The sequence below is a fragment of the Muscardinus avellanarius genome (genome assembly GCF_963383645.1).
Source record: "Muscardinus avellanarius genome assembly, chromosome: 13".
Lineage (NCBI taxonomy): Eukaryota > Metazoa > Chordata > Mammalia > Rodentia > Gliridae > Muscardinus > Muscardinus avellanarius.
In genome coordinates this window covers 7,621,394-7,640,975 of record NC_137799.1, presented here as the reverse complement: position 1 = coordinate 7,640,975, position 19,582 = coordinate 7,621,394, and the positions used below count along the sequence as shown (strand labels likewise).

Here is a 19,582-nt window from a genome sequence, read left to right as displayed (position 1 = left end):
CTCCCTCCCCCACATCCTTGCTGTGATGCTGTGTGGGCCTTGCTCTGCACCCCATTCTTTGACCTTCATGGTAGTTCTACTAGCTCAGCAGGGCATTTGTCGCCCTTCTTGTGTTAGGATGGGGAAACCAAGGTGCCAGAGGGAGGTGCCCATCCCTGGATAGTGCTGTCCGCTCTCTGCCACTACAGGCAGGAGTGCTGGTGGCAGAGATGCTGGGGCCCAAACCCTGCTGTGTGAGCTAGAAGTGGGCTGCAGAAGAGGGCAAGGTGGAGGCCAGGCAGGGCACGGCTCACTGCCTCCTGTGCCCACACCGCGGGCACATCTATGGCAAATTCTCTACTTCCTTTTAGACAGGGAAACTGAGGCCCTGGGAGACCCACTGTTCCATGTCTACTAAGAGGCCATGCAAGCCAGAGAAGGCTTAGCACATGGTAGGGATGAATGGGCTGCTTGTGGGACTCTCAAGAAGTATTGTGTAGAGCCGGGTGTGTTGGCGCACGCTTGTAATCCCAGCGCTTGGGAGACTGAGACAGGAGGATCATGCGGGTTCGAAGCCAGCCTCAGCTACTTAGTGAGGCTGTCAAAAACTTAGTGAGACCCTGTTTCCAAATAAATTATAAAATAGGTCTGAGGGCATAGCCTGGAGGCAGAAAAACCCCTGGGTTCCACCCCCAGGAACACACACACACACACACACACACACACACACACACACACACACACAGTATTGTGTAGCTTTAATAAAGAAGGAATTTGCTGGGCATGGTGGCACATGCCTGTAATCCCAGTACCTAAGAGGCTGAGAGAAGAGAATTACAGGCTCAAGACCAGCCTCAGCAACTTGGTACGACTCTCAGCAACTTAGTGAGACCCTGTTTCAAAACAAAATGGACTGGAAGCCTGGTACAGTGGCATATGCCTATAATTTCATTACTTAGGAGGCTGAGACAGGAGGATTGTAGGTTCTTGGCCAGCCTCAGCAACTTACTGAGGCTCCCTGCAACTTAGTAAGACCCTATTTCAAAATTTAAAAAAAAAAAAATAGGGCTGGGGGTGTAGCTCAGAGGTAGAATATACCCTGATTCAATCTTTAGTAAGCCCCCCCCTCCAAAAAAAAGAAGGAAATTTCACTGGGCAAGGTAGTACACACCTGTAATCCCAGTAGTTGGGAGGCTGAGATAGAGCATTACAGGTTCAAGGACAGCCTCAGCAATTCAGCGAGACTGTCAGCAACTTAGCAAGACCCTTTTTCAAAAATAAAGAGGACTGGGGGTGTAGCTCTGAGTTAGAATGCCCCTGGGTTCAATCTTTAGTGTCAAAAAATAAAGTCAAAAAGAGAAATTTCTACTTGGGAGGCCGAGACAAGAGGATCACAGGTTCATGGCCAGCCTCAGCAACTTGTGAGGCTCTCTATAACTTAGTGAGACCTTTTTCAAAATAAAAAATAAAATAGGGGTGGGGGCATAGCTCAGAGGTAGAATGCTCCTGGGTTCAATCCCTAGTACCATAATAAAATAAAAAGGGACATTTCAGCCAGGCATGGTGGCTCATACTTATAAATCCCTTTATACTTGGGAGGCTGAGACAAGAGGATTGCGATTTTGTGACCAACCTCAGCAACTTAAGTCTCTCCTCAACCTAGTGAGACCCTGTTTCAAAATAAAATAGGAATGGGGATAGAGCTCAGAAGTAGAATACCACTTAGAATATATGTGTGTGTGTGTATATATATATATGTATATGTATATATACATATGTATATGTATGTATATAGTTAGTTAAGTGTGTGTGTGTGTGTGTGTGTGTGTGTGTGTGTGTGTGTGTGGAAATTTAAAATAAAATGTGGAGAAACCTTGAGGATTAAGTGAAATAACCATTGAGTCAGGAGAGGACAAGTGTGTGACTTCACTCCTGTGAGCTCCTGGAGAACAGAATGGTGGCCGCCAGGGCAGGGGAGCTGGGCGTTAGCGACTAATGGGGATGGCTTGTTCTAGAAGATTAAAGTCCCACGGAGGGACTCGAGACGGCTGCAGCAGAGCATGAATGCGCTTAGTGCCACTGAGCTGTACGCCTCACCACGGTTAAGACGGGGAATTCGTACTATGTGTGTTTCACCACAATACAAACCCAACTGAGAAAAACAGGGGAGGGTTCTGGCTGGGCCCCGTTTCATCTCTGAATGGGAAGCTGCTGTCTGTGGGCTTTGAGTCATCTCAAGCACCTGGCTCCTGGGTGTGTCTTTGCACTGTGGCTGCCCCTCCCTCTGGGCAGCTCCAGCCCTTCCCAGCACAGGAAGAGGGAGGGGCCCAAAGCCTGGCTGGCTCCACCCAGGCCACCTCCACCTGAAACTGCCACCCTTCCCACCACCGCCCAGGCCCACACCCGTCCTGTGGGACACGCCCACCGGGTTCCCTCTCAGGCATTCTGCGTGCGTGTGTGTGTGTGTGTGTGTGTGTGTGTGTGTGTGTGTGTTAGTTAATGGGGATTGAATATAGTAGCATTCTACCTCTGAGCTATCCATGCAGCCCTATACTTTATATTTATGTGTTTGTTTGTTTGTTTATTCCGGTACTCGGGATTTGAACCTAGGGGCATTCTTCCCCAGAGCTATAACCCAGCCCTATTTTATTCTATTCTTTATTTTTTTTATTTTTCAAGGTACTGGGAATGGAACCCAGGGGCATTCTACCTTTGAGCTATACCCTCAGCCCTATTTTTTATTCTTTATTTTGAAATAGGGTTTCACTGAGTTGCAAAGGACCTCACTAAGTAGCTGAGGCTGGCTGCGAACCCAGATCCTCCTGTCTCAGCCTCCCCAATACATGCTGGGATTACAAGCATATGCCACCATGCCCGCCTTTATTCTTTATTTTAAAACAGGGTCTTAGCCGGGCGTGGTGGCGCACGCTTGTAATCCCCGTGCTCCCCATGCTTGGGAAGCTGAGACAGAAGGATTGCACAGGTTCGAAGCCAGCCTCAGCTACTTAGTGAGGCTCTCAGCAACTTAGTGAGACCCTGTTTCCAAATAAAATATTTAAAAAAAAGGTCTGGGAGTATATCCTGGAGGTAGAAAGCCTCTGGGTTCCACCCCAGTACCACCAAAAAATAAAAATAAAATAAAATATAAAATAGGTCTGGGAGTATAGCCTAGAGGTAGAAAGCCTCTGGGTTCCACTCCCAGTACCATCAAAAATTAAAAATAAAACAGGGTCTTACTAAATTGAAGAGGGCCCCACAAAGCTGCTGAGGCTGGCCTTGAGCCTGTGGTCCTCCTGTCTCAGCCACGCAGGTACTGGGCTTACAGGCGTGTGCCTGTCTGCATCTCTGCTTTTATTGAGTGGCTCCTGCAAACTACAGATTCCCGTGCTGAAGGGGCCTTTGGCCCAGCACACGTGACGAGGAGGGGGAGGGCAGACAGTCAAACTGGCTGCCTGGCCGCTTGACACTGGTTGCTTCAAAAGCATTAAATTGCAGACTTCCCAGCAGCCCATGAGGTGTGGTGCCTGAGGTGTGTGTGAAGGACTTGGAGCCAAGGCCCGCATAGCTTCACTCCAGCAGGGCCGTCCACCTGGCTGTCTCCTGGTGGACATGGGTGAGGCGGCTCTTCCTAGATGCCCCTGGACTTGGTGCCTGCACCTTCTTTCCAGGTCTCCCCCAAACCTCATCAGCAAGAGGTGGCAACTTGTCCAGACTCCCACAGCAGCAGTGAGGAGGCGGCGTGAGGGATGGGTACAGCTAGGGGTGACCCTCACCAGGGCAAGCCTGGGCACAGCTGGGCCAGCCAATCCTGGCCTCCATCCTGGGCCCTCTTAGCTCCGGCCCGCCCAGGCTCTGCCTCCGCCTCCGCTGCCTCAGACCTGCACACAGGTCCCCTCTTACTGAGGACCTGAGGTGGGGACACATCTTGGACACTTCTATTACACAAGACCTAGCCAAGGACTGAGCAAAGTCCAGGCTGTACCTCAAGAACGGGGACGGGGTCAGAAGACCCGCGTACAGGGTGTGCTCCCTGCCTCAGCTAGGTTGCTTCTCTGCCCCCCCCCCATGCTCCAGGGCTGAGATGGCTCCTCAGGGAGGAGGCCGGATGTTCTCCTTAGTAGACACCCCCCCCCCCTCAGAAAGCGAGGGAAGCACTGAGCTGGAGCGTGGAGCCACATCCTGCCTAGTCAGACGCTGCCCCCACCCACAAATGGCTGCTCCCTGTCCATGCGAGCCTCCTCCTGGGCTCCCGGGGCAGGCTGCTGCACACTCTCAGCCCCTCTCCTCTTTACGCCTCCGCCCTTCCGGTCCCCAATCTTTGGCCTGCCCTTGGCCTGCCCTGGATGAGGCCTCGGGGAGGTGTCCAGGAAGGAGGGCGGAGCTGGGCACCTCAGCTGGAGGCCAGCTGTGTGATTCAGTGGGCTGGAGTGCCCCCTTTCCCAGGAGTGTGGGTGGTATGTGGAGCCAGCTGGTCATTAGAGGGCCGGGGCCTTCCTGTGGGGCGGCGCTCACCCTGGCCCCACTGGGACAGCCAGCGGCTGGCCCTCGGTGAGTGCTAGTGTCTGCTGGCCCCTGGGTGACCTGAACTCATCCGGTGGAGAAGCAGGATGCCTGGGCCTGGTTTTTTCGGCATCACCTGATTTTGGCAGCACCTGAGCAGGACATCATAGGCAAGAGGGGGTCCTGAGCTCTGCTGGGAGGGCAGGCCTGCTAGAATTGCTCTCAGCCCTGGTAGTGACTGCACAGTTGACCTCACCCTCTCTGCCTTTGTTTCCCTAAGCATCCTAATGGAGCTTGGGGTGCCCTGCCCTGGGGCGTCAAAGGGATTCCGTGAGAGCATGGAATCCAGCCTGCGTGGGGCCTGCCTGTGCCTGGCACACCTCCAGGCCTGCCTGCAGCACTGCTGTGACCGTTGCCACCTCCCTCAGCGAGAGCCCTGGTCCACTTGCCCCGGCCTCATCCCGCCCTGCAGGCCTCAGAGCCTGGGCCAGGCACTCCGGTTGTGCTGCTGCTTTTGTGATCAGCGTTACCAGTGATCAGCAGCTAGGTGGCCCAGGCCTCTCCCTGGGGCCCCCTCTCCTCCTCCATGAGAAACAGACCCACCTGACAGAGGGATTTAAACTGTGGTGAGGCCAGGCGTGGTGGCGCACGCTTGTAATCCCCGCGCTTGGGAGGCTGAGACAGGAGGATCACACAGGTTCGAAACCAGCCTCAGCTACTTAGTGAGGCGCTCAGCAACTAAGTGAAACCCTGTTTCCAAATAAAGTATAAAATACTTTATTTTATACTTTAAACTTCCAGTATACTTTATACTGGAAGTATAGCCCAGAGGTAGAAAAGCCCATGGGTTCCACCCCAGTACCACAAAAAATAAATAATTAAATTAAATGTGAGAAATTTAGATTCTGGGTGAGAAAATAGGGTATAAAGTCAAAGCACCATTTTTATTCTAAAAACTGCATAGAAAGGATAAGGATATTAGTGAAGAAGTAGCTGGTTGGCTGGGAGGCAGTTTCTAGGGGTTTTGTTTTCTCTCGTGCCTTTTTTTGTGTGTGGGTCTGGGGATGGAACCCAGGGAGTTATACCCCCTGCCCTGTTTTTTATTCTTTATTTTGAAACAGTGTCTCACTAAGTTGGGGAGGGCCTTACTTAATAGCTGAGGCTGGCCATGAACCTTTATCTTCTGGAATCAGCCTCCTTCCCGAATGCTGGGATCAAGCGTGCCCACCACGCCCGGCTCCCTTTCTCATACCTTTTTATATTTTCCCGAAGTTCCCCCAGTGAATGCCCAGGGAGCCATCCTTTCCCCTCAGTACAGTCTCTCAGCCCGTTGTCAGCACAGCCTCTTGGGCAGGGTAGTCACAGATGCCAGGTCACAGCCCTCCCCCCGGGCTGCAGCCTCCCGCGTGTTCCCTGATGTGGCCCTGATCCGCTCTTTCCCAAACTCCGCTCCTCATTAGAGTTACTAAAGTCGGGCTCGGAATTGACTCCCTGCCAGATGGGATGCTCCGGGGGAGTCTGCCGCAGCCACGGCTTCCCGCTCCTGCCCACGAGATCACTTCACAACCAGGCGGAGTGTGGTGGAGGCATCTGGTCTCGTGGGGCCCCTCTCCCAGGGGCCCCTCTTCAGACCTGCCTGCTGTGCGTGGCCCTCACGTCTGCCCTGAGCGCCCCTGAGCCCTGGCCACACTACAGAGTTCTGGAACTGTGTCGTTCTCTTTACAAAAGCATGTGCTTGCGAGGCCCCCTGCGTTTTGCAAGTCACCTTGCAGAAATCCCTTCAGGTCCCTGCTGCAGCCTCACAGAGGCCAGTTCCCGGTCTTGGGCTTATGAACAGGTCTTCTGGTCAGTGCGATCATTAAATGGGTGAACTCCGGGCAGGAATTCTGCAGTGGGGCTGTGTCAGCGATCTGCCTGCATGCGCCCGACCTCATGGTGCACAGCCTTCCCCACAGTTAAATGGGGAGACTGCCCCCCGCCCCTGGAGTGGTTTCCAGACAACAGGTGACCCCTTAGCTTCTGCAGCAGGGCCTGTGGGTGGTGGGCTCTGGAGGAACCAGGCTGTGATCCCCATGTAGAGGAGAGGTGGTATTTTGGACCATAGCGGAATTCTCATCGGCTCCTCCCCTTGGACCGGGCGGCCCGTGGTAACCCCTCCTGTGGGTCCCTTTCAGGTTGAACCATGATCCCGGTGACAGAGCTCCGCTACTTTGCGGACACACAGCCAGCGTATCGGATCCTGAAGCCCTGGTGGGACGTGTTCACCGACTACATCTCCATCGTCATGCTGATGATTGCCGTCTTCGGGGGCACGCTGCAGGTCACCCAGGACAAGATGATCTGCCTGCCTTGCAAGTGGGTCACCAAGGACTCCTGCAACGACTCGTTCCGGGGCTGGACCACCCCCAGCCTCGAGCCCACCTACCCCAACTCCACCATCCTGCCCACCCCTGACGCGGGCCCCACAGGCATCAAGTATGACCTGGACCGCCACCAGTACAACTACGTAGACGCCGTGTGCTACGAGAACCGGCTGCACTGGTTTGCCAAGTACTTCCCCTACCTCGTGCTCCTGCACACCCTCATCTTCCTGGCCTGTAGCAACTTCTGGTTCAAGTTTCCACGCACCAGCTCCAAGCTGGAGCACTTCGTGTCCATCCTGCTCAAGTGCTTCGATTCGCCCTGGACCACGAGGGCCCTGTCGGAGACGGTGGTGGAGGAGAGCGACCCCAAGCCGGCCTTCAGCAAGATGAACGGCTCCATGGACAAGAAGTCGTCGACCGTCAGCGAGGACGTTGAGGCCACGGTGCCCATGCTGCAGCGGACCAAGTCGCGGATCGAGCAGGGCATCGTGGACCGCTCGGAGACGGGCGTGCTGGACAAGAAGGAGGGGGAGCAGGCCAAGGCGCTGTTCGAGAAGGTGAAGAAGTTCCGCACCCACGTGGAGGAGGGGGACATCGTGTACCGCCTCTACATGCGGCAGACCATCATCAAGGTCATCAAGTTCATCCTCATCATCTGCTACACCGTCTACTACGTGCACTACATCAAGTTCGACGTGGACTGCACCGTGGACATCGAGAGCCTCACGGGCTACCGGACGTACCGCTGCGCGCACCCCCTGGCCACGCTCTTCAAGATCCTGGCGTCCTTCTACATCAGCCTGGTCATCTTCTACGGCCTCATCTGCATGTACACGCTGTGGTGGATGCTGCGGCGCTCCCTCAAGAAGTACTCATTCGAGTCGATCCGCGAGGAGAGCAGCTACAGCGACATCCCCGACGTCAAGAACGACTTCGCCTTCATGCTGCACCTCATCGACCAGTACGACCCGCTCTACTCCAAGCGCTTCGCCGTCTTCCTGTCCGAGGTGAGTGAGAACAAGCTGCGGCAGCTGAACCTCAACAACGAGTGGACGCTGGACAAGCTCCGCCAGCGGCTCACCAAGAACGCCCAGGACAAGCTGGAGCTGCACCTGTTCATGCTCAGCGGCATCCCCGACACCGTCTTCGACCTGGTCGAGCTGGAGGTCCTGAAGCTGGAGCTGATCCCCGACGTGACCATCCCGCCCAGCATCGCCCAGCTCACGGGCCTCAAGGAGCTGTGGCTGTACCACACGGCGGCCAAGATCGAGGCCCCGGCCCTGGCCTTCCTGCGCGAGAACCTGCGGGCGCTGCACATCAAGTTCACGGACATCAAGGAGATCCCGCTGTGGATCTACAGCCTCAAGACGCTGGAGGAGCTGCACCTGACCGGCAACCTGAGCGCGGAGAACAACCGCTACATCGTCATCGACGGGCTGCGCGAGCTCAAGCGCCTCAAGGTGCTTCGGCTCAAGAGCAACCTGAGCAAGCTGCCGCAGGTGGTCACGGACGTGGGCGTGCACCTGCAGAAGCTGTCCATCAACAACGAGGGCACCAAGCTCATCGTCCTCAACAGCCTCAAGAAGATGGTGAACCTGACCGAGCTGGAGCTCATCCGCTGCGACCTGGAGCGCATCCCCCACTCCATCTTCAGCCTCCACAACCTGCAGGAGATCGACCTCAAGGACAACAACCTCAAGACCATTGAGGAGATCATCAGCTTCCAGCACCTGCACCGCCTCACCTGCCTTAAGCTGTGGTACAACCACATCGCCTACATCCCCATCCAGATCGGCAACCTCACCAACCTCGAGCGCCTCTACCTGAACCGCAACAAGATCGAGAAGATCCCCACCCAGCTCTTCTACTGCCGCAAGCTGCGCTACCTGGACCTCAGCCACAACAACCTGACCTTCCTCCCCGCCGACATCGGCCTCCTGCAGAGCCTCCAGAATCTGGCCGTCACGGCCAATCGGGTGAGTGGCGGGGCCAGGGCGCCATGGCAGATGCTCGGCGGGCTCGACTCTCAGAGCAGCTGATGCTCCTGGGTCTGGAGTCCTCGCCCGGATGGAGCGGGAGCCGGCCCTGGCCACGGAATGCTGCAGCGTTCTCCTCCAGGAGAGGTGGTGTGTCTGGTGGGACGTGTCCTCAAGGCAGTGGAGATGCGTGTGCAGGAAGTGCAAGACCCGTGACTCTCTTGGGTCGGGCGGTAGGAGGCAGGACTGAGCTTGGTGCTCGTGTTATCTTTCTCAGCTTGGCCCCGACTGGATTGGGAGCCAAGGGGCCAGTCTAGGGCCACCAGGGGCAGAAACGTTGAGTGGCACGTGCCGGCTGAGGTAGTGCCAGATGGGCTCTGCAGCCCCCAGCACCCTCACGCCCTCTGCCTGGGGCTGTAAAGGGCGGCAGGCAGGCAGGCTTAGATGGGGTTGCTTGTCACTGCCTGCCTTTCCAGAGAGGAAATTGTGCCAATCGCTGAGGGCTGGCAGTACGGGAGGCAACACCCTTGAGACCGGTCTTTTGGCCCCTTGAGCCAGTCCCTTGCCTGGCTGGGGAAAGCCCCTGCAGGCACCGGGGCCAGCGGGCAGGGTGGGGCTGAGAGCAGGGTTCTGTAGTGTCCCGCGCCTTGCTTTCAGATGGAAGTCCTTGAGGTGAGATGGGTGGCGCTGGAAGCCGAGGCCAGGGATCAGGAGGTGAGCGCCAGTTCGGCCAACACCTGTGTGTCTCACAGTCCCTGCTGGCTTAGTGAGCACCTCCTCTGAGCCCTCTTCCCACGCAGCACTCCATCCTCCATCCACCAATGTTGAGTTCTCCCAGCGAGAGCTCTCCCGTGGCCTCCGACACAGGTGGAGGCCTGTGTTGTCCCGTGGCAACAGGCGGCGGCCCCTGAAAGGCCATCTCCTCCTCCTGCTCCCCGGCCTCACTCGGACTGGAGCATCCTGGCCCCAGACTGCTGGCACTTAGAAGCTTTCCTCTCTTCCTAAAAACCTGCCCGCCACCTCCGTGTCCTAGGAATTGTGACGCATCCTCATCTCCCTCACATACACGATGAGTCATACCCGTGTGTGAGCGTACAGGGCGGGGCCCGGTCTCGGGTTGTTTCACTACGATGGGGTATGCGGGCCCGCTGTCAGGAAACCTGGAGTCCTGTGGGGAGGCACCTGACCAACACAACACCTTTAATATGAGGAGGGGACACCAAGGGGCGTCCCAGGGGCACACAGTGTGGGAGCCTGATCGCTCTGGAGCTGGGTCGGGCTTTCCCCCACATCCTGTGCCGCCCGCGCTGCCCAGGTGCTGGCCAGCCTCCAGCCTGGCCCCCACTGCACCTTCTTGCATCTTGCGTGGGCCCACTTGTCAATGTCGTGCCTATTGGCTGAGGTCACCCCTCAGGAAAGGAGCTGGCGGAGGCGTGCTGTCCCGGAGGAAGGCGACCCTCTGGACGCCCTGTTTAGCACACTGCTTAATCACGTCCTGTCCCCACCCGCTGGAATGCCGGAGGCCTATATAGGGAAAAAGTCCTCTTGGGCCAATCGCAGGCAGGCAGGCCCGCCTAGGCTGGGATCTGAGCTTCTCTCTTCCCTTCCCAGCTCCCTGGCTCCTTGTGAGGCACCTTGGACTGTGGTGGACAGGGAGGGTGGGTGTGGCTGGCTCTGGCCCTTGGGTGCTCTTTTGCTGGGTTCATCCTCATGCTAATGAATACTCCGCAAGGCAGGTTCCCTTCCTTCCCTCACTTGCCCGCTGGTTTGGCAGATGTTCTCTAAGCACTCTTAGAGTCCAGCATGGCATGGGTGCCGGGGATGCGGGAGTCCTCAAGGCCCATGGGCCTCTGGGCTCAGGTGAGCAGGCAGCGCAGCGGGGACTGTGCTAGGGCACATGTGGGGCCTTCTGGAGGCAAGGGCACGTCACTTGTTCCTGGAGGATGAGGAGATGGCCAGGTGAAGAGGAAAAGGACGGACGACAGAGACAGGCTGGAGGTCCTGGGAGATGAGCTGCCCTGGACTGTGGACTTTCTCCTGGGTAGAGCAGTGGGGCTGTGCTCCGGGCTGTCAGAAGGCCAGGTCCTTCGCTTTCAGTGTCTGGACATTGAAAGTGTCTTCTGGACATCTTGCTGGCCCATTAGCCACGCCTGCAAAGACCTTGGCTGTGCTCGGTGCAGACCAATAGCTAGGCCAGCCAAATTCTCCTTGGTGGCAGCGATGAAGGGTGAGCAGACTGGCCATTCAGTAGGCTGCTTTTTGTTTTGTTTGTTTTGAGGTGCTTGGCACCAAAGACAGGGCCTCACATGTGCTGAGCGTGCGCTCTGCCACTGACTGTACCTTACCCCTGGAGACGTCACACTCCTGCCGCAGTGAGGTGGGCATGAATAGCAGGGTGGGCTTCATGGGAGGAGGCAGGCTGCTAGGGACACATATATGGATGGGCTTGGGAGAGACTTCAGGGGTTGAGTCCGCAGACCGTGGGAACTGGGGGACAGGGTGACTCACACTTTCTCACGCTGCTGCCTGGTAAATGTAGGATCCTTGAGGCGGGACCCTGGCTGAGGTACAGGTTTTCAGAGGGCAAGGGTGTGTCTTGTGTTGGGGCTTGGGACCCCTGGGACACCCAGGAGACCACATTGAATTGAAGCTCAAGAAGTTGTCCTCTGCTTATGGGTCAAGAGGTCCCTGTCACGGTCACATGGCAGGGGAGAGGGGAGGACAGTGGAAGAGGGAGGCCGGCTGCAGCGTGGGCCCCATGCATGGCGGCTGTGGGAGGACAGCGGGTGCGGGCTGCGGGGCTGGGAGCAGCAGCTGGGTTGTGTTGGGCTGAGAGATGGCATCTTCCCAGATGGTTGATTGGGAAGGTCTCCCAGGCCTGGAGCCATGGAGCAGCCCTCCAGGCTCCTGGGAGGGCTGTTGTTTTGACAGACCTGATGGACTCAAAGCCGCTTCAGCACCAATGGGGGAGCCACGGGGGGCCCTGAGGAGGCAGGAGAGCTGGGATTGTGGTGACAGTTAGCTTCCGTGGCGCAGTGACGACCCAGGAGGAAGACTCCCAAGGACAGGAGTGGCTGCGGTGGGGAGCCACTGGAGTACCTCTGATTTGCTCTGTGGGGCTGGGGACAGTTCAGTGGGCTTGGCAGGGCTGGTGGGTCTCTGGGGAGGAAACAGCTTCAGGGAAGAGTCTCTGGAGCCAGACCGACTCATTGGCCTCAGCCTTTTCTGCTGTCCCTGTCCTGGAGGTGGTCACTGGGGGTGAGATTGGGCCTTCCTGGGAAGGCTCTGGCTCCAGGTTCTACAGAACCCTCTTCACATCTGTCCTTTGACCCATTCCTGACCATTGCCCTAGCAAGGAAGGTTTTTGTTTTTTGTTTTTTATTTTTGGTGGTACTGGGGTTCCTGGAAGCCCTTCTACCTCCGGGCTACACTCCCAGACCTATTTTATCTTTTGGAAACAGGGTCTCCTAAGCCAGCGTGGCTGGCTTCAAACCTGAGTGATGCTCCTGTCTCCGCCTCCCAAGCGCAGGGATTACAAGCATGCTCCACCATGCCCGGCTTGCAAGGGAGGTTTTAGATACTCTGGTCAAGAGTGTCCTTAAAGCAGGGTGTGGTGGTGCACCTGAAAGCCTTGAGAGGCTTGAGACAGGAGGATCTCAGGTTCACAGCCAGCCTTAGCTATTTAGCAAGACACTGTTTCAAAATTTAAAAAAAGATCCTGGTGGCACACACTTGTAATCCCACCATTTGGGAGGCTGAGACAGGAGGATCCAGGATCAAGGACAGCCTCAGCTACTTAGAGAGGTCCTTTACAATTCAGTGAGACCCTGTTTCAAAAATAAAGAAGAAAGTTGGGCGTAGTGGTGCACACTTGTAATCCCAGCGCTTGGGAGGCTGAGACAGGAGGATCACACAGGTTCAAAGCCAGCCTCAGCTACTTAGTGAGGCTCTCAGCAACTTAGTGAGACCCTGTTTTCAAATAAAGTATAAAATAGGTCTGGGAGTATATCCTGGAGGTAGAAAGCCCCTGGGTTCCACCCCCAGTACCACAAAAAATAAATAAATAAAATAAATAATAAACCCGGGCATAGTGGCACACACTTATAATCCCAGCATTTGGGAGGCTCAGACAGGAAGAACACAGTTCGCTGACAGCCTCAGCTACTTAGTGAAGCCCTTTGTAACTTAGTGAGACCCAGTTTCAAAATAAAGAATAAAAAAAAAAATAGGGCAGGAAGTGTAGCTCAGAGGTCAAATGCCCCTGGGTTCCACCCCCAGACCTGCAAATAAATAAATAAATAAATAAGTAAATAGTAAAAATAAGGAATAAAAAATAGGGCTGTGGGTATAGTTTGGAGGTAGAATGCCCCTCGGTTCCATCCCCAGTACTGTGGGGAAAAAAATTTTAAAAAGAGTATGGGGTTTAGCTCAGGGGCAGAATGCCCTCTAGTTTAATTCCCAGTACCATGCACAAAAGATAGCCTCCTTGAAGATACCCACAGTGTCTCTCTGGTCTGTGGCCACACTTACTCTCCTGCTAAGGCCGAGTCACTTGCCAGGAGCTGGAGTCCTGTCTCGAAGTGGCCAGAGCGCGAGGGCCTTAGAGGTTGAGATTCAAGGTCTTGGCCAGCGGACAGCCAAGACAAGAGGCATTTCCAGCCCAAGCCCTGCATTTTACAGGAAACTGAGGCCCGGGGAGGAAAAGGGACTTCCCAGGGTTCCACTGCAACTGAGGCCGAGTTTGGCAAAGTGGGAGCGTGGTGCTGGCTGTGAGTGGGACGGAGCCAGGCTCATACCCTCTCCTGACTCAGGCCACGAAACCACAGACAAGTTGCATCTTACCTCGCTGGGCCCCAGCAGGGAAATAAGGACAGACAGAGCATTTCAGAGTGGTCATCCAGGAGCCTCAGCACCTTCAGAGCAGAGCGGAAGCGGAGTGTGGTGGCACATGCCTGTCATCCCAGGACTTGAGAGGCCAGACAGGAGGACCACAGGTTCCGGGACAGCCTCAGCAAGTAGCGAGACTTATTAATCTAGTGAGACCCTGGTTCATTTTAAAAATAAAATAGGACTGGGAGTGTAGCTCAGGTAGCATGGTCTGGGTTCAGCCCTCAGTATCCCCCCACACAGTGGAGTGGGGCCCAGGTAGCATGGTCTGGGTTCAGCCCTCAGTATCCCCCCACACACAGTGGAGTGTAGCTCAGGTAGCATGGTCTGGGTTCAGCCCTCAGTATCCCCACACACAGTGGAGTGGGGCCCAGGTAGCATGGTCTGGGTTCAGCCCTCAGTATCCCCCCACACACAGTGGAGTGGGGCCCAGGTAGCATGGTCTGGGTTCAGCCCTCAGTATCCCCACACACAGTGGGAGTGTAGCTCAGGTAGCATGGTCTGGGTTCAGCCCTCAGTATCCCCCCACACAGTGGAGTGGGGCCCAGGTAGCATGGTCTGGGTTCAGCCCTCAGTATCCCCCCACACAGTGGAGTGGGGCCCAGGTAGCATGGTCTGGGTTCAGCCCTCAGTATCCCCCCACACACAGTGGAGTGGGGCCCAGGTCTCTTGCTCCTTCCCCCCCTCCTTGAGAAGACCCCCATCAAGCTGGGTGGGCTGGTGCACACTTATAATCCCAGCATTTGGGAGGCTGAGAAAAGTGCCTCAGCTACTTAGGCCCTTTGCAGCTCAGTGAGACCCGGTTTCAAAATAAAAAAAAATAAAAAATAGGGCAGGGGTGTAGCTTGAAGGTCGAATGCCCCTGGGTTCCATCCCCAGGCCCGCAAAAGAAAAAAAAAAAAAGAGACACAGTGCCCTGGGGCCCCAGACCTAGGGGAGGGGGAGCGTCCTGGGGAAGTCTGCAGAGCTGAGACCTGCCTGGCCACCATCAGGACTGCTGGCGCGGCTCCTGTGCTGGGCAGAGAGGGGCAGGAGGGAGGCGGGCCGCCCACTCACTCTGGCCTCTGTTCCCTAGATGGAGGCGCTGCCCCCAGAGCTCTTCCAGTGCCGGAAGCTGCGGACGCTGCACCTGGGTAACAACGTGCTGCAGTCGCTGCCCTCGCGGGTGGGCGAGCTGACCAACCTGACGCAGATCGAGCTGCGGGGCAACCGGCTGGAGTGCCTGCCCGTGGAGCTGGGCGACTGCCCGCTGCTCAAGCGCAGCGGCCTGGTGGTGGAAGAGGACCTGTTCAACACGCTGCCGCCCGAGGTGAAGGAGCGGCTCTGGAGGGCCGACAAGGAGCAGGCCTGAGGGCGGCCGGCCGGCCCGAGCAGCCAACACGGAACCCGACTGTCCTCAGGCCAGGTGGGCCGCCCTGTCCCTGTCAGGACTCAAGGACAGCCGGCGGATCCTGGGCTGGGTGTGAGCCGGGCCAGGGTGGCAGGACAGTGCCTGGGGCCTGGCAGGATGGTATCTGAGGGGCTGGCCCCTTTCCTCCCTCGAGGTTCGCGCCCCAGAGCAGGTGCCCATTGGAGAGGCCAGGCGCGGAGTCGGTCTCCCAGCACAGTATTTGGACAATCAGGGTCTCCTCCCTGGGGGCTGGCTCTGCCTCAAAGGCGGAGTGGTGCCAGAGGGCCAGGGATGCCGACTTTGCTCTTGGTATTTATTTTTTTCCAGCTCCCAGCTCCTTCCTCCAGGAAGCTCAGCTCCGTGGGAGGTGTTTAAGAGTTGGGCAGTGTTTCCCTGTTTCCTTTAGGGTGACACCACTGGCATCGAGTGCCCACTGAGACCGGGGCAGAGTGGTCCAGGACAAACCAGCTGCAGATGGTCGCCCCAGTGTCACAGGTCGGGCTCCGGCCGCAGGGCCGGGGCGGGGGGAGCAGACCGTCAGGGGAGTGGCCAGGCCTGGGGCTGGCCTCCCCCATTTCTGTGGCAATCTTAATTTTTTTTTAATTAAAAGATTTTTTCTTTCATTTTTTAAGCTTCAAAAATTGATGGTTTGGGTATTAAAAAGAAAAAAATAGAAAAAAAAAGACACTAAAGGCCAGTGAGCTGGGGTCTCAGGGTGGGGTGCCAGGGCCCCGTGAGCAGAACAGCAAGACGTTGAATTGTACTTCCTTTCCTGGGCGCAGGGTCCTGGAGTCTTCCCACTACGGTGACCTTGGTCCTGGAGTTCTGTTTGTTCCTCTCCTCTCCTGGGGCGGGGATTTTATTGTTAGTTTTTTGGGTTTTTTTGGTGTCTTGTTTTCTTTCTCCTCCGTGGGTCTTGGCAGACACTCCGTTCTGTGGCTGTCAGCCAAAGGGAATGTTCTGGAGCTGCCAAGAAGGGAGGAGACTCGGGTTTGCTAGTCCCGGACGAACGGTGCTCCGTCCTCTCCCCCTTCCACGCACAGTGTTATGGAGCCAAGAGGAGCCACTGCGCCTGGACTCGGTTTCCCCTCCCCTCCATGTCACAGTCCGCTCAGTCTACCCCGGCCTCTGCTGCTTTTACATCAGCCCTGTCCGCACCTGGTCCTTCGTGAGGAGCAGACACAGAGGCAGGCTGGGCAGGGGGTCCCTGCTGAGAGGCAGGCTCCCTGCGTGGGGTTCCAAGCCAGTGTCCGCCCTGGGTGCCCGGCTCTCACAGTCCAGGCAGCGCCCATGGTGGGAAGCCACCCCGCTTTAGATCAGTTCCTTGGGGCCCGCTTTTAGAAGGGTCCCTGCCTTAGATCAATCACGTGGACACTAAGGCACGTCTCAGCGTCTCATGTCTTAACGATTATGTCTGTCTGTCCCATTGTGTTTTCCGCGTCACGTCGTCATTGGATGTAATCCTTGGAAATAATGCACACTAGCCTCTGACAGCCATGAAGCAGTCCGTTACGTGTGGGTCTGAACTTGTAGACTCGGATCAAATATCAAATAAATCTATAACACAAAGTGGCTTTGGGTTTGGAGGTCTCCGTTTCATGGAGAGCCCTTCCGTCCTCCTCTGAAGCCTGCTGGGCGCTGTCAACTAGTTCTTCCAGCGACCATTTCCTGGGCACTACAGAAGAGTCACCTCTGCGCAGCCTTCTTCAAGGCAGCTGGAGACCGAGCTGCATGGCGCACCTGTGCGCCGGGCGGGGCCCCACGGCCAGCTCCCTCTGTGCTGTCGGTCACCTGTGAGCTCTGATGGGTGGGGGCTGGAAGTCCCTCCATGTCCCCATCTGTGCGCTGGGCCAGGCCACCGGGCTCTGCAGAGGTGAGTGGGCAGCACTGCGGGGCGCTGCGCCCAGCCCCTTTGCGGTTCTGCTGAAGGAACTGGGATCAAGGGTGGAGGCCCAGGTGGGCAGGGCCCCATCAGACACTGGTTCTGCAATATATATGTGCAGTCATTTATAAAATCAGAATGACAATAGTAAGTGGCTGGGTGGCTCTGCAGAACCTAGACTCCAGTGTCTCAGTCCCTTTTGCTGTAAGAGAATACCTAAGACTGGGTGGTTTATGAGGGAAACCTATCGTCTCACGATCCAGAGGCCAGGAAGCCCCAGATCAGGCACCTGCAACTAGTAAGGACTTCGCCTACTCCATAAGGTAGGATGGAAGGGGAGACAGGGCACATCAGGAGAGCACAAGGTCCAACCTGCCCCCCCCCCCAGGAGCTGGGGCCATTGCTGAGGGCGGAGCCATCACGCCCCGGCCCCGCCTCTCCACGCTGCTAAGGAAGTAAGGTTCCACACAGCTGGACTTTGGGATACACACGCAAACCGTAGCCTGTAGCAACCAGTACCCAATAAACAGCCATCTATCTTCCTCCTGGACCAGCCAACGCTCCCTCCCCTTCTGTCCCTGCTCTGGGCTGCTGACTGGCCGGAAGGCCCTCTTGTACAGGGAGGTCTTCCCTTCCTGGCTGGTCTGGTTCCCTCCCCACCAAACTCCCATTCCTTGACCCCACCAGCCACCCCTACTCCAGGCATGGGGCTCCGCAGCCAGTGCCTGGAGCTGGGAATTCAATCTGGAATTGGTTAGCTTCTGGAAAATATAACCCTGGAAAACCCGCCCTCCCATCTCCCAGAGCCCAGCCTGGCAGAAGGATCCAAGCTGAGGCCAAGGGCTGCACTCCCCAACCCTGCGTGCCAGCCTCGCCGCTGCAGTGGGCTTTTCTCTGGATACAGCAGCCATTTGGAAAACTTGGGGAAGCTTCAAAAATTAAAACCTCCACATTCTACCCTGAAGGGCTCCGGCTAGCATTGGGTGAACTGGTCGGGAGACACTTCATAGGTGCCAGGCCCATGCCAATCTCTTTATCACCAGTGAAGTATGTATCTTTTTTTTTCTTTCTTATTTTTGGTGGCACTGGGGATTGAACCAAGGGACGTTCTACCACTCAGCTACACCTCCAGCCTTTTTTATTTTTTGGTTTATTTTATTTTTTGCAGTACTGGGGATTGAACCCAGAGGCATTCTACCTCCAAGCTACACCCATTACCCTGTTTATTTATTTTTTTATTTTGAAACAGGGCCTCACTAGCTGAGGCTGGCTATGAACAGCGATCCTCCTGTCTCAGCCTCCCAAGTACTGGGATTACATGCATGTGCCACCACACCTGGCTTTCTATTTTTTATTTTGAAACAAGGTCTCAAGTTGGTGAGAACCTCACTAAATAGCTGAGGCTGGCCTTGAACCTGCAATCTTCCTGTCTCAGCCTTCCAAGAACTGGGTTTATAGGCATGTGCCACTTACACCTGGCTAGTGTACATCTTATTTACTATTAAAAGGGAGCCCTTCTATTATTCCCAAGTTGCAGATGGGGGAAATCAGAGCTGGGACCTGAAGCCATTCTGCCTCACTGAGCCACCAGCCTTCCTTGGGGGCCCCTGGGGAAGTTGCTGCTCAGTGTGGGGTGGCCTCCTGTGATCCTGAGCGTGATAGGTGCCTCTGTGTTTCCTGGCCTTGCATCAGAAAGGACGAGGGCAGCTGAGAGCACACCCTGTCCCCCCAGGGCTCCCCCTGCGTGTTCTGTGTTCCTTCTCCCTCACTGAACCCCTCTGAACTCCTCCCTCCCTACCGGGGCTCCGGACGCCTGGGCAGCCTCGATGAAGCAGCAGTTCCCAGTGCAGTGGCCCAGAAAACAACTTGACCCAAGGCCAGCGCTCCTGAGGACTGAGCAGCGTCCCCACGCTCGCATCTGAGACACTCTGTCCCTCTGTCTTTCAAAGCATCATTTCTGGGAAGGCCAGGGGCCAGCTTTTCAGAGCCAGAACGGCCCTGTCAGCTGCCTGGCCAGCGGGTGGTTCAGGCTGCTCTGCCGAGCCCAATTAGAGCAGCTGAGCATCTTGGGTCTGAGGGTGGGGGACAGGGACCACTGCCCTCTCTCCCAGGCCCCACTGCTACTCTCTCCTCCCCCCCCGCCCCCCCCCCCCTGTTCTGGGGATGGAACCCAGGAGCATTTGACCTCCGAGCTACACCCCCTGGTCTCTTTTTTATACTTTATTTTGAAACCAGGTCTCACTGAGTTGCAGAGGGCCTCACTAAGTAGCTGAGGCTGTCAGCAAACCGCAATCCTCAGGTCTCAGTCTCCCAAATGCTGGGATTATAAACGTGCGCTACCTTATTCTTTATTTTGAAATAGGGTCTCACTAAGTTGCGGAGGGCCTAAGTAGCTGAGGCTGTCCGCAAACTGCAATCCTTGGGTCTCGCCCTTCCGAATGCTGGGCTTACAAGCCTGTTTACCACCACCGCCCCCACCCGGCTGCAGACTTTCTAATTAAAAATGCCTTTCCTCTCTTGAGGCCAAAAGAGGGGCAGACGTCTGTCAAAATCCCAGCGAGAGCCCAGCGTGGTGGGATGACACTCCCAAAACACAATTTCTGGG

At 56.2% G+C, this 19,582-nt stretch overlaps 1 protein-coding gene across 1 annotated transcript; it reads left to right on the top strand.

Annotated features, from left to right (window-relative positions):
* Window positions 1–6,661: 6,661 nt before the first annotated feature.
* Window positions 6,662–15,056, top strand: LRRC8A (leucine rich repeat containing 8 VRAC subunit A; the record flags this gene model as incomplete). The annotated part of the gene is made up of 2 exons (XM_080709547.1): window positions 6,662–8,818; window positions 14,781–15,056. 2 exons carry the CDS (start codon window positions 6,662–6,664, stop codon window positions 15,054–15,056), a joined length of 2,433 nt encoding a protein of 810 aa, XP_080565673.1.
* Between the last annotated feature and the right edge of the window lie 4,526 nt (window positions 15,057–19,582).